This window comes from Lates calcarifer, linkage group LG3, assembly GCF_001640805.2.
Source record: "Lates calcarifer isolate ASB-BC8 linkage group LG3, TLL_Latcal_v3, whole genome shotgun sequence".
Classification (NCBI taxonomy): Eukaryota; Metazoa; Chordata; class Actinopteri; family Centropomidae; genus Lates; species Lates calcarifer.
The window spans coordinates 5,873,935-5,887,667 of NC_066835.1; the positions used below are offsets into that span (position 1 = coordinate 5,873,935).

The 13,733-nt window shown below is 41.1% G+C and overlaps 1 protein-coding gene across 1 annotated transcript; it reads right to left on the reverse strand.

Annotated features, from left to right (window-relative positions):
- Window positions 1–6,022: 6,022 nt before the first annotated feature.
- On the reverse strand, window positions 6,023–10,063 carry LOC108900374 (1-acylglycerol-3-phosphate O-acyltransferase ABHD5). The gene is made up of 7 exons (XM_018701370.2): window positions 9,952–10,063; window positions 9,217–9,299; window positions 8,600–9,008; window positions 7,552–7,703; window positions 6,743–6,854; window positions 6,464–6,644; window positions 6,023–6,367 (listed from the first exon to the last, which is right to left on the reverse strand). The coding sequence occupies exons 1-7, from the start codon at window positions 9,993–9,995 to the stop codon at window positions 6,248–6,250; spliced, it is 1,101 nt and encodes a 366-aa protein (XP_018556886.1). The 5' UTR covers window positions 9,996–10,063; the 3' UTR covers window positions 6,023–6,247.
- Window positions 10,064–13,733: the final 3,670 nt, after the last annotated feature.

The following is a 13,733-nucleotide window of genomic DNA, read 5'->3' on the forward strand; positions in this document are numbered from 1 at the left end:
AATACCAAATATGTAGAACATGCTGGATATGCCAAGGTGAAGGCAGCCTTATCAGTTCAAATGAGTTTCTGTAGTTTTTTACAGTAGATGCTGTACTCACAGCAGCACACAGATTATCTGCTCCTGGCAGGTCAGTGTTACAGAAACCTCAATAGTAAAAACCACAATAGTGTCCTCTGAAATGTATTAGTGATTTATTGATTGTTAGCATGTTAGTTGCTAGTTAGTTGCTAACTTTGCCTGTCTGACATGGTGCTGGGAAGGTAATAACACTGAGTACAGAATTTTATTACAGGAAACAGCTTCCTCGAAGATGAACCACAGATGACATGAAAGCTGCTTTGCAGAGCTTCTGCAGAAATTCTCAGAAATATTGGTTTACCTCTTCCTCACTGACAGCATCACTAGATAGGAACTTGGTTTTGAATGTACATAATATAAACTGTCAAACATTGTAGAGCTATTGATTCAAAAAGATAAAAAATAAGTATCACCATACTTCCTTCCTGTGTGCAGTGTTTGAAAAGTGATGGCATTTAAATGAATGGACTGAAAGCAACACATAGACTGTAACTTTCACCAGGACTGGCTATTGCCTCTAAAAACAAAAACCTATGCCATCAGAATAATAAGAAATCAGCTACAATCACATACAAATTGTACATGCGGTAGCTTTTAATGGTATTAGTTAGATCCTATTATCCTCTACACAGCAAGGAGGGCTATATATTGTATGATGGTCCTCTCTACTATGACATTTGCCTGTATATCCATGACACAACAAAGTTGCAACCATTATTCATCTGTCCATTCATTTTCTAATATATGTTGAGCATTACAGCCTTTATGACTATACGCTTTGGGCTTGTCATCAATGTGAAAGAGAGCTTTTATTACAGTATGTTGGGTAGTATCAGGCATACATTATTATTGCATTTGTTTCCTGAGATTTCTATTCAGTGTATGTATGGGCCTGTATGGGGTATGGTATGGTAGTGTATGTTCTCCATCTGGTTAAAGAAGAAGACTGAAGGATGTAGCTGTCAGCAGAACATTTAATCTGACCGTCAGTGGAGCTGAATGTTAAGGCTGAACTCCTGCCACCAGGCTGTCAGCAGAGCTGCTGATAAAACAGCTGTAAGGAACAAAGCCCCTCAACACACACATACACACACACACACACACACACACACACACACACACACACACACACACATGCACACACGCATACACACTGTCAGCAGGCCAGTCAGATCACACACTTCTTAGACTAAATACAGCCTGCCATGACACTACACTCTGTTATTTTAAAACTTCATTGCTTTGTGACTGTGCACCAACCAACACCACACACTCTCTGTCACATACACACACACACACACCACACACACACATACAATTGTTCTCTGAGTACACAAACACTGTTTGGCCATCTGATGAAGCTATTTTTTAAAAATACATCTGACATTGAGGAGTGTGTGTGTGGTGATGCTCTGTTTGTGTGGATGTGTACATTTGATTTCGCTGTAGGCTTGTTCAGAGCGTTGCTGAAACAGTGTGTTTGCCTATCTCACACAATGTGAAACCAAGGACTACCAGAGATAGCAGGAGAGGGAGAGAGAGAGAGAGAGAGAGACAGAGAGGGAGCACAGCAGGTCAGTTAAAGGCACATTTTCATTAGATGTGACAGCCTGGGAAAAAGCAAGCAGGAGAGGGAGTGTATCAAAAACAAACAGCTATTACAGACATTATGGAGAAGGTAGACAAAAAATAAACCTGTGAAACTCAAAGTATATGACCAGGAGTAAACAGAGTAAACAGCAGTAGGCAGAAGCAAGGAAAAGAAAGTGAAATTAAAAACCCTCTACACTGTGAAGAAGGCAGGACACAGCTGGAGATCTTTGGGCATCACAGTTTTAACAGGCCGCCACAACACTGCTGCTAAACAGGAAATCATAAAGCAGCACAGAGGCACAGATGACCGCAGGTTAGCTTTAAAGCCGCAGCTTTAAAAATAGGAGAATTCCTCAGATAATGTAACCAGAGCTAGGGAATCAGCCAAATTTTAGAACATGGTGCTTCCTTCAAAATGAACTGTACTCCAGGGAAGCATAAAGAGAGTCGGGCTGACCCTGCAGAAGTATTTCTGGTTGTGAGGACATCAGTGGGGGTCGCAGACTTCCTCCCAAGCCACATCCTGTTGGTTCTGATCCGAGGTAGGTGGTATCCTGCTTTTAATGATCTTAAATATGATAATGGGCTTCTGGATGGTACCCAAACTTTACAAAGAAGCCGCAGAAGCTTCTCAACCTCAAGGCAGAAATTGTAGCTGGAGAACACTTTATTTCTGAAAGAATTAACAGCTGAAGCCTGCAGTCTTTTCCAATCATCCAAATCAGGTAACATCGTCTGGAGGGTGACAATAAACAGTTGTCATTGGTTTTAAAGGAGCACTCGATTTTACTTGCCAAAGTCAATTCAATATTCACAGTGAGTACTTCTCAGCCTGCCAAAAATGTATAATCTCTTCTGTGAAGTGAGATATGACACTGGGGAATATCAGGCTGGGCTTTGAGATGACACATTTTTAACAGACAAACATTTTTAACTTACAAACTGGTGCCCAGGAGAATGCAAGATACCCTAAGTTGCATGGGAAGTTTAGGACCCAGTGTTTTGGAGCATAAGGAAAACCTGCAATAACAGATTTTGTTGGTCTCTTGGGGTCAGTGGAAATGAGCTGTAAACCTTACAGTGATATATTACCACCTTTTACATTGTGTATGGTGAACTTGTTAGAAAACAGTGGCTTATTTAGACATTCAGCAGCTACAGGAGCAACATTAGCATTCATTTGGAGTAGTTTTTATCTGCACCTGTATTGTGTCCAATATTTACTCTGCCTTTAGCTCTGTTTTGCTTCCAGCAACTCCTGAGGGAAAAATCTGCCTCTTTAGCTGCTAAGCTACTCACTAACTCCATTATTTTGGGCTGAGCAGGTAGTGTACAGTTGATTTTTATTCCTTTTTCATTGAAAACAGCTGCCTGCTGCCGGAACAGATCCCAGTGGTGAGACTGAATCAAAACAGTAAAGTTGTGGTCTGAAACGACCAAAACAATCAACTGAAAGACAGTAAAATGCTCTGTGGACTATTAATTCTCTGTCACTACAGAGAATGTTTTTCAAGCAGTTGTGTGTGATTTATAATATACAAATATATTGACTTTAACCTCTTTGAAGTAAAGACATTTTGATTTCTGCTAAATTTTATGAATCAGTGGCACTTCCCAATCCCAGTGATGTCACAGTCTCGATGTAAAACCTTTTCCTTTCCTTTTCATTCTCTCTGTGAGGTGAAGAGAAGTCATCACATCAACAGCTTTTCCTGTGCTGTGTCTGTAGAAAAGAAGCAACCAGCTGGCAAACTCCAGCTCTGGTTCTGTTAGTCTTTCCTGATGCACTCACTCAGGATTGAAATGCTGTGATCATTAGACTCACCTGTCACCTTCACTGTAATGTGAGAACTGTGAGGTGCTGTGAAGTGCTCACTGCATAAAAACCGAGAAATTGTGGTGTTCTGGGAAAATTACTGTAGCTTTTGGATCCTTCGTACAATAGTAAATTAACTCTCTAGATAGAGAGGTAGATACTCCTTTCATATAACAACATAGCTCTGCTACACAGACTTCATAGAAATGTTGTCTTTTCCAGTGAGCAAATGTCAGTGTGGCCGACACCCAAAATAGAATAAAATCTTGGACTTTGTAAATATCATCATTCACTCAAAAGTAGACTATAATTGCTCTGTTCAGAAAAGAGAGGAGTGGAGCTGCCTGTGCATGATACATGCATCTCGTTACACCAATTGATTGTCACGTGAAAAATGAACTGAATTGTATGGGGCCTCTGCACGATGATGGATACCTGGAGCATGGTGAATATTTGGTGTTTGAAAAAAAGACCAGTGCTCATCCAATACACCTCTCAGCAGGACTGACTCTCAGTGTTCGTTGCATGAAGCATGAAGCGCAGTTACACTTCTACTGCGATTCTAAAACTACGGGTTAGAACCTAAAAGAGTCAGAATAATGAGTGAAAAATATCAGCTCAGACTTCAAAAAGTGATATCACTGTTAACTTTTAAAATTGAGCTCCTGATGCTTTGGTTGCACAAATCTGTCTGTGGTGGTGCTGATTAAAGATAAAGTGAGAGCAGCAGTGCAACAGTGTGTTTCTGTGAGCACACACCTTTTATGTGCAGTTATTTCAGGCCTTCAAGCTTTCAATTATATCCAAACCCAGTATGAAAGCTCCTGTCACTTTTCTCACTTGTTTTACTTTTCCTAATGAAATGATTTCGTGCCTGTGTGACTGAGTGGGTGACAAAGAGAGAGAAAGAGAGAGAGACAGGATGAATAAGCCTGCAGGCTTATTAAGTGAGTATTATGGACCGAGGCCCGGGCACATTGTGTGTGCACGTTCCGAACCCTGAGAGGCTGTGCACATGGATCTCCTGCTAAATGTTCCTCGCTGCCTTGACAAGCAGCCAGCCAGCGACTTCAAGAAAACAACCCATAATTACCCCATCCAACCACAGCATCACTTCCTGCAGGTCGGCGAGCCAAAAGACTCGGTCTCCGTGGCTACCCTGTTGCCAGGAGACAGTTCGGGTGGGCCCGGTTGATGCCTCAGAAATGACAGAGATGGACAGAGGTAAGAGAGGGATTGCACTGGTAAAGGTCAGGGTGCTTGATACTCAGAAATATTAGAGCTCCGGGTTGTCAACTCTGTCCTTGCTTAGTTTACTACATTTTGATGCCATCAGTATTAAAGGGACCCTGTTAGAGTGTTCTTGTAAACAAACTGAAGTTATATTGACATTTAGTGGTTCTGACCAAAACACACTGTGTGTCCTAGAAGTCTAAATGTACTGAAGGTATTTCCTTACTCAGGAAACACTTGCAAAGCCACTTAACTCACTCTCTTCTTTGTCTTTGCCCCTGTTGTCTCATTGCTACAGTTCTTTGTGTGTTACAGCCACAAACCTTCAATTAGTGGAATAGTTTGAAAGCAGCAGTATGGCAGCATCTCAACACCTGCATACATGATGCAAACAAAACAGGGACTCACTTGGACTCACTGCTCCATAGCACTACTAATGGTCAAAACCCAGTTTTGGACTTAAAGGTACCCTTTAAGTTCAGGCAAAACTGACAATCTCCAGAGAAACTAGGTGTTGGTGTTTCATTACAACAAAGCCGCTGCACAAACCCTGTAAATATGTTGCCTCTTGCTTTCTCTAGTAGTTATCACATCTAATTATCTTCATGTTCATATTTATAAAAATGATGATGCTTTAACTGTCCTAAATTAGTGTTTTATACTGTAAAAAAAAAGAACGTTAATATGAATTTAGTGAATGGAGTGTATAGTGCAAATCCACAACAAACAGACAAATACCTCCCTGTAAAGGACCAAGTTGTTTAACTCATGTCGATGCCTCTTGAAACAGAAGGCCTATTTTTAGTCCACCACACATCTCTGACCCTATTCTGTCACTGCAGTTGTGACTTTAGCAGTGAGCTGAGTGTCGTACTGCTCTTAGAGAATCACTGTCCAGGTCTCCTGAGTAGGTCACTCAACTCAATATGCATGTGAGGGCGCTTCGTATGGGATTCACTGCTGCCAGTCCTGCAAAAACAGAGGGGAGATGATGTGTGCAGGCTGTAACCGTGCTGCCCTCTGCTGGCTGCTCTCGGTCAGGGTACCTCTAGAGAAGTGGGGAAGTTTTCCTGAAAAACACACCAGCCCTTTGCCCTATTTACTTTTCCCTCATATCTCTCACAGAGTGGGTGAGGGGTCAGAAAAGGAACATCCTGTCCACTTTGCCTTAGACCTCTACACAAAACAAGATATTCTCATGAGAGAGAGTTTCTCTTTTTTCTTTTTAAAGACGTTTGCCCAATAGTTTCTCAGAATTCATATTTCGAAATGTAGAGGAAAAACACAACATGAGCAAAGCAGACTGCATCTCATATTTATTTACAAAACTTATTTACACGAGGCTGGATAAAGATCTGTGTGGCACCATCTGACCTTTGACCTCAAGCCTTGGAGAGTGCCTGAGTTTGGAATGATGACTAAAGTGTCTTCAGTCGCGATGGGTAAAGTGCATGATAAAGAGGCTTACAGTTGAACTCTTGTGGTTGTGTAATAAATTTGTGCGCTGTCCGAACAAAGGAACTCTCACTGCTTCCTTCCTTCATCTGCACTTTTCTTCTCCGTCCTGGCGAGGATCTGAAGGACTACCTGGTTGAAGTCATCTGGCTGGTCGGCAAACACGTAATGGCCCGCTCCTCTGATCACCTGACAAACACAAACACACAGTTGAACAGAGGGAGTCAGCTGTTTAGAGATAAAGGTGTTGTGATTGCCAAAAATGAGACACAGCGAGGAGCCTACTGTTATTTCCACATCTGGTCTGTTTTCTTTGAAAGCGTATCCAGAGTCACTGTCAATGCTGGAGCGTGATCCATAGATGAAGGAGATGGGAATGTCAGCCTGGACCTGCCCGATCCTCTCCAGCATAGGCCTCTTAGCCCAGCCGTAGGGGATGGTCATATTCTTAAAGGCTGTCTCTCCGCTGAAACAGATGCATGATGATGTACAGTATATATATATATATATATATATATATATATATATATATATATGTGCACATTGGCTTAAAAAGTTCCTCACCTTGGAGTCTGGGCATTCAGGTGGTAGATATAATCAGATACAGTGTTGTCATCAAACACAGAGGAGTATTTCTGCTTGAAATCAGACCTGATGGTCTGGACCAGCATTGGACCTGAGAGAGGAGGGAAGAAATCTAGATGTTAGTGTGACAGCTGCCAAAAACACTTTTTCTGTCCTCCACATTCCATCCATCCATCATCTACACCACTTATTCTTAAGGGTCACGGAGGGGCTGGAGCCAATCCCAGCTGACAATGGGCAAGAGGTGGGGTACACCTTGGACAGATCGTCAGTCGCCAACACATAGAGACAAACTACCATTCACACTCACATTCCCACCTGTGGGCAATTTAGTGTGATCAATTAACCTGCATGTATTTGGAGTGTGGGAGGAAGCTGGAATACCTGGAGCAGTACCATGCTGCCCACATCCACACTGTGTTTTGTATTTCATGCCACACAGTTTAGAAATGTGAAAAAAGAGGAATCTTTTTCCAGTCAAGTGAAAGCCTAAACAAACCCTGGAAAATGACAGAGACAGGGTAGGAAGATACGTAGGAAAATCTTTTTGTGATAGGAAGCAAAAAGTATATATTTTTCTAATATTCTGACAGTTCCACTGGCATGAAGTGGTTTCATCTCAATCATGGCCTCTTATACATTATTTTGAAGTTTAATAACGTTACACATCTTAAGCAAGCCATCAAAATTTCTAGAAATGACTGAATGTGAAATAGAGGGAAGAATACATCTGAGTGTGTTTATGCGCAAGTATGTGTTTATATCTCTGTGTGTTTGTGTGTGCTGACCTAGAGGCCCAGCCAGTCTGAGTCCAGCCAGAGGGTTGAAGGGGCTCATGACAGCCCCCATGGCTCTGATCCACACTGGGATGGAGTTGTGGTTGGGGTTCTCAGGACGCGCTGGAAACCCCCAAGGTTCCACCAGAAGCAGTTGTTTTACCCTGCGCACGCATACGCACGCACCACACACACACACACACACACCACCACACACACACACACACACACACACACATTTAATGTTAAATGTTAAAATTCAATTCCAAGTACATGCATTAACTTGTTAATGGGCTCATTTGGAACAATATAATAAAAAAACAGTGAAAACAGTGGACACAACTCTTTCACAGAGTCTTAACATTATAAATAGCAGGATGACTAAGTTAACAATTGGCATCAATGTTAATCTACAAAAAAATCCCCAATTAATTCATGACAGAATATACAGTAGATATTTACACATTTAAACTAAACAATGTGAAGCAGCACAAGGACACTTGGCACTTTGGTAACAATGTGTTAAGGTGGGAGACAATGAAAAATGTAAACATTTAAAGTCTACTTTAACTTGTTTCTACTTTCTACTACTACTACTTTCTAACTCCTGACATAAGTAAACTCTGTTAGAGCTGCAATTAATGATTTCATATTTTCAGTATCAATTAATCTTTCAGTTATTTTCCCAATTAACTGATTAATCATTTAGCTTAGTTTAACATCAAACTTCCCACAGCCTAAGATAGCACTTTATTTTACAGACCATCAGTCTGACCACGAAAATCAGTAAATCATCATGTGAGAAACAATTCAGAAACAGTTATCAGTTATTAAAACAGTCACTGACAGAGGGACAATCAACAAATGATTGCAGCTTTAAACACCACACTTCCTGACCTAAACCTACTCTTCTTTCTGTTTGCTGCAGTGGAGCAACACATTGCACATGAGTTTTATTTCTGTATTTCAGAAACATATTGACCACTGTTCTCTATAAAAGTAATCTGTTGTGCTATGCTCACCCACACACACGCACATATAGACACACACATCAAAGCACCTGTGTGGGTGTTTGAGAGTGTAGGCAGCAGACAGGTATCCTCCGAGGTTATGTCCCAGCAGCACCATTTCCTCCAGTCCTACCTTCTCCCTCCACTCCTCCAGGGCCGCCAAGAACTGCTCCTCAGCCCCCTCTGGGTCAGTGCTGAACTGGGGACGGCTGCTCCTGCCGAAGCCCAGCAAGTCCAAGGCGTAGACCGGCCCACTGCTGGAGAGAGAGTCCAGGTTTTGGGCCCAAAGTGCAACTCCACCCCCAAAGCCATGCAGAAGAACCAGAGGAGGCCTTTGCTGGGCAGGGGGCTGAGGGCAAGACGGGGAGCATGGCTGCGGCTGAGTGGAAAACGCTACCGTCCACAGATAGTTGTCGCTGGATATCCGGACATGCTGCCTGGAGAAAGGCCTCTTTACACCTGCAGAAGAGGGGTGGTGAAGTAGACATTAGACTGGTTTACCTGTTTTTCAATAACCAGATCTGATATTTTTGACCCTTTTTGTGAGAGAAAAAAACATCTGCAGACACCAAGTCTCAGTGTTTAGACAATGCAACACTAAAACCCTTGACTGAAAACCAGCCAAGTTCTTACAAGTAGTTCAACAGCTACTTTAAGAGACACTTACTCTTGAGCATTTTTTCTTCTGCATCTTTCAGCTGAGAGGGAGAGGTGGGACACCAAGAGGGAAGCCAACTTAATATCCAGGAGCTGTGATAGTGACAGCAACCATGCACCGAAGCAGCAGACAGAAAATGTAAAGTAAATGCAAACACAGACCAAGACAAACTAGCCTATATATTGAACTTTGACCATATGACGTTTCTGTTATCAGTGCTCCTGATATTCAATCTATACAGCTCTTTTCTCAATCTTCCTTCTAGAAAACTTACATAAACATATAAAGAATATAAACTAACATTAAATTTGAATGACACCCAGATAGTCAGTTTGCTCCTTTATGTCATTCAAAATATGTCCACTTAGTACTGACTTGAAACACTTTCACCAACACAAATCCAGTGCTTGGAAAAGAAAGACAGAAGATTATGTGGGCGGGTTCAATAAAGTTGTTTATACCTGAATCAACCATAAAATACTGGTAGGTCTGAGGTCATACCCTACATTTGAATATTTGCCAATAACCGGGTTTATATTAAAATGGCACAATTTTAATGGAGGTTTGGTTTGGGCTCGAGTGTGTTTGTCAAAGCTATTCCTGGGGTCAGTGCTGGTTAAAGAAAACAATGTAGTTGGGCAACATTGGGTCACATTACAGAGAAAAATAACAGGCAAACTTACATAAACAGCCACGATAAAAAGAAAAGTTCAAATAAAAGCATATTTGATGAGAAAAACTCACCTCTGCTCCTTGATAGGTTGTATCTCCTCCGCCATCCTTCGCATGGTGAGTAATGATTGTCTGTCTCGCGACCGTGTGAGAAAGTACTGTCAGAATTTATTTTGATGCGTTCATGTACATCTCGTAAATAATTATTTAATAATTTAAAATTACAACACATAACAAAACACACTTTTATTATGTATGTGGCTACAGCATGTAGCTAACTTAAAGTGTGATGTGATGACTAGGAGTATTAATTAAAAGCTAGAGTCTCCAGAAAACACTCGGTGGATTCTTTTGTGATTTGTGTTGTTGTGTGGCTCTCTGAATTTGCAATATGGTATTCCCAACTACACCTGAAGGCATCAGCAAGTTCTGATCCTCTGCTGCTCTGAATGGTTCTCGGCCAATTCAGGTGGGCTGCGTTCACCAATGTGCTCGTCCTCTAGGTTGCAAGGTAAATTCTTCTCACAGCTAGTTTATGCTGACTTTATCTTAACAACGACGAAATTGTGCTTTATTGGGATTCTAAAGCAGTAAAAGGAATTTAGACACTGCCTAGACAACAACCTCTGCGCCAAACTTACACAGTTGACCTCCTGTGGCTTCATACAACAAAGGTAATGCACTGTTATACAAACAAAATCCTCAAAATAAGACAACTTAAAATAAAAATAAGGAATCAGTTAGCATATCCTGCTATTCCAATTAAAGTTTCAGTTACAACGTCACTCAACCAATCAGAGGCTCTCAACCAATCAGGGCATGTCATGTTTTTTAAAATATATTTTAGTGGCTTGAAAAATTTACTTGTGTAAATGCATGTTTTACAAACGAACAAAACCTAATTTGTACGTCCAATATGACATCTTGACTAGTCAAATGTTGCATCGTGAAATACTATATTCTACTTTTTCCAAGATTATCTTTCATGAATAAACTGGTTAAAGGTCTTGCTTAAAATACTGTTAAAAAAAAAACACACACACACACACACACACACACACACATACACAGAGAGAGAGAGAGAGAGAAGGTAGGGGATAAGTCGACATTCATGATTTTTCATTTTAAAATACATACTTGCATTATGATCACTAAGGTGAAAGAAGTCACATTCGTTTTAGAGGGAATCATAGCCTATATATCAACAGAAACTTTCCCCACACTGCCTGAGCAGGCCTGTTTTGTGCTCTGGAAAAACAAATCTATTTTGTATCTTGTGCAAAAACAAACCAGGGTAGATGACTTTGGCTTCCCTCACACCAATATCTAGGCTAATAATAGACAGAAACACAATTGCTGGCGTAGAGATTAAACCTTTGGTTATCTGCATAAATTTCTTCCTATAATTTTAGATAAGGGCAGAGATTAAAGGAAAAGTTAATCTAATTCATTATCCTGAGGGATTTGAATATACAGTGTGATCCTGCCACTTTAGGAATAGCTCTTTTGCTATCTTACTTTTTCCTTTTTTTTAACATTCACTCTTACTATGAATCTCATTAAATCTTAAAAGCGAGCTTTATCTTATAGATGTACAGAGGTGTTGTCCTTGAAAAGCTCAGGGGCATCCTTCAAGAAATAATTGTGTGGTCTGTACACTGAATAGACGTAGACTTATTTGTGTTTTTTGGTGACCTCAGGAACTGGGATCCTCCTCATTCAGCAGCATAGTATGGGATTTAAATGTATCTAAAAATAACACACATTATGTACAATTATGTACATTATGTAAGAAAGAAGAAAGACATTATTTGACAGGCTTTACTCACTCAAGTCCTTGTATATAATTTTTAATATTTCAAATGCTTTGATGAGCTGTAAAATCACCCTTAAATGACTTATTTTCTTTCTCACAGGTAGAGGGAAAAGTCCTGAGGCAAGTCCTGGCAATCCTGGTCCACAAGGTGGCGTAGTTGTGTTCTGTAAGTACACACACATACACACACACACCACACACACACACACACACTTCGGCTACTTTGTCCTTCATTCCTCAAACACAATTTTCCTCTCACACCACCCACTTCTGGTGGCTCTCGGACTATGGGTTGACTGAGTGGTTCCTGAGTGCTTCATTTCCTTCGCTCTCATAGATGCACACACTCGCCCTTCGTGTGTGTTACTGTCCGTTCACTCTGCTGAGTACTCAAAATTTCATAAGCCAGACAATGAGGCTGTAGCCAAGCCCAAAGAGGAGCAGGGGTAGTATAAGACTGTAGCTGTCAGGAGACCAGTAACTGGGTGAAGCTTTTAGTGAGGAGACAGCATAAAGCTGCAGCTTTGAGCCGGCCTGCTCAACAACAACTAAATGCTAGTCATGCTAGCTTGAGGTTATACAGCGTATGCTCTTCCTCCTGTTTTATCAGAGGTTCAAAATCAGTAACTGCTGGTCTGGCAGTAAATTGACATAAACAAAGGGCCTGTTCAGTCTCCTCAGTCGTGGGACAATCAGGAGGAAATCTCACAAAACAGGCAGAGTCATTACAATTTGTTCTAAATTGTCTTATTGTGTAATCCAACTGACTGTGCTTGGAGGTGTGTACTATAGTGTGAAGTTAAATAGCATGTATTCTGTAGAGTCCTGCATTCAAAACTCTACTGTCGAAACTGTAGAAACATGGCAAAGGTTCTATGATAAATCTAATTATGACACTACGATGCATCTTTACGTCATGTTGTAGTCAATATGTTGTTAACCCGATGATAATTTTAACAATCGCTGAATGTGCAAACATTTGATTTTATCTCAGATTCTGAAAAAATTACGTTCCAGAGTTGGTTGGTTGCTGTCCGTTTACGCATGCAGTGTATAATTAAAAAAAAAAAAAAAAGTTTGTACAAAATGGTCCACAGGCCTTTTTCACACTTGACATTTTGACATGTTGTAGTAGGAGAAGCAGGTGTTATTGATATGAATTAATAAAGCCTCAGTTTTAGTTTCGTAAGCCGTGACAGTATGACAGTGAACACACACATTAATCATAATAACATAAAGTTAGTGATGTATGGGACTTATAGCTCAAGACAGCATGGATGAAGTCTGGCATGTGAGTGACTGTAGCTTGCTATGTGGGCTTTTTGGCTGTGATTTGTCTTTGCCAGACATATCAGAATTGAATTTTGTAAATCATATTTATTTCTTAAAACCGCTGTTGTCTTGTGTCATTGGATGAAGTCGGTGAATGAATACGACTACAAAAAAGACAGAGAAGAATCATGGTTGAACATGTCACTGTTTTATGTGCTATCATTGGTTGTGTGTGTACGACAGCCATCTGCAGTATGTCTATTATCTGTTCATAATGCGCTGTTCTGGGGTCAGCTCTTATGAGGTTTGATTAGCTTAATACAAATCCTGAGCAGATCAGTCAGCTAGCTGTAAGCACAAACCACACTCTGTCATGAGTTTCTGGGGCATGGCCCAGTGCAGTATGGGTAATAGGGAGTGACCAGGTTGTTAGCGGAAGATAGAAAGGGGATGGTGGAGAGGCGGAGGGTCTGTCTGGTTGCTAGGATACGTAGCCGGCGCCAACAGCGGATATGATTTATAATGGCCAGTCTCACTGTCTCGCTTTCTCCCTTAGTTTCCTCCTTCCTCTCCTCCCTCTCACTTTTCCACTGACTCTCTCCATCCTCTACCCTCATTTCTCTCCTCAGCATCTCTACGGGTCTATTAACTGGCCCTGTCTGACTGATCTGAGTACTTACTGCTGGCGTTAGTAAGGGCTATTATTTATATGGGTATTCCTGATATTCTCTCCTGCGTTCATCACATGCACGCTGAGATAAAGTCC

Bases quoted from the DNA above. Each gene is read 5' to 3' on its own strand.
- LOC108900374 (XM_018701370.2), bottom strand. From the start codon at position 9,995: ATGCGAAGGATGGCGGAGGAGATACAACCTATCAAGGAGCAGAG. The intron at 9,009-9,216 runs GTAAGTGTCTCT...CCTCTTCTGCAG, and splicing joins AGAAGAAAAAATGCTCAAGA to GTGTAAAGAGGCCTTTCTCC. The intron at 6,645-6,742 runs GTGAGGAACTTT...CATCTGTTTCAG, and splicing joins CTGAATGCCCAGACTCCAAG to CGGAGAGACAGCCTTTAAGA.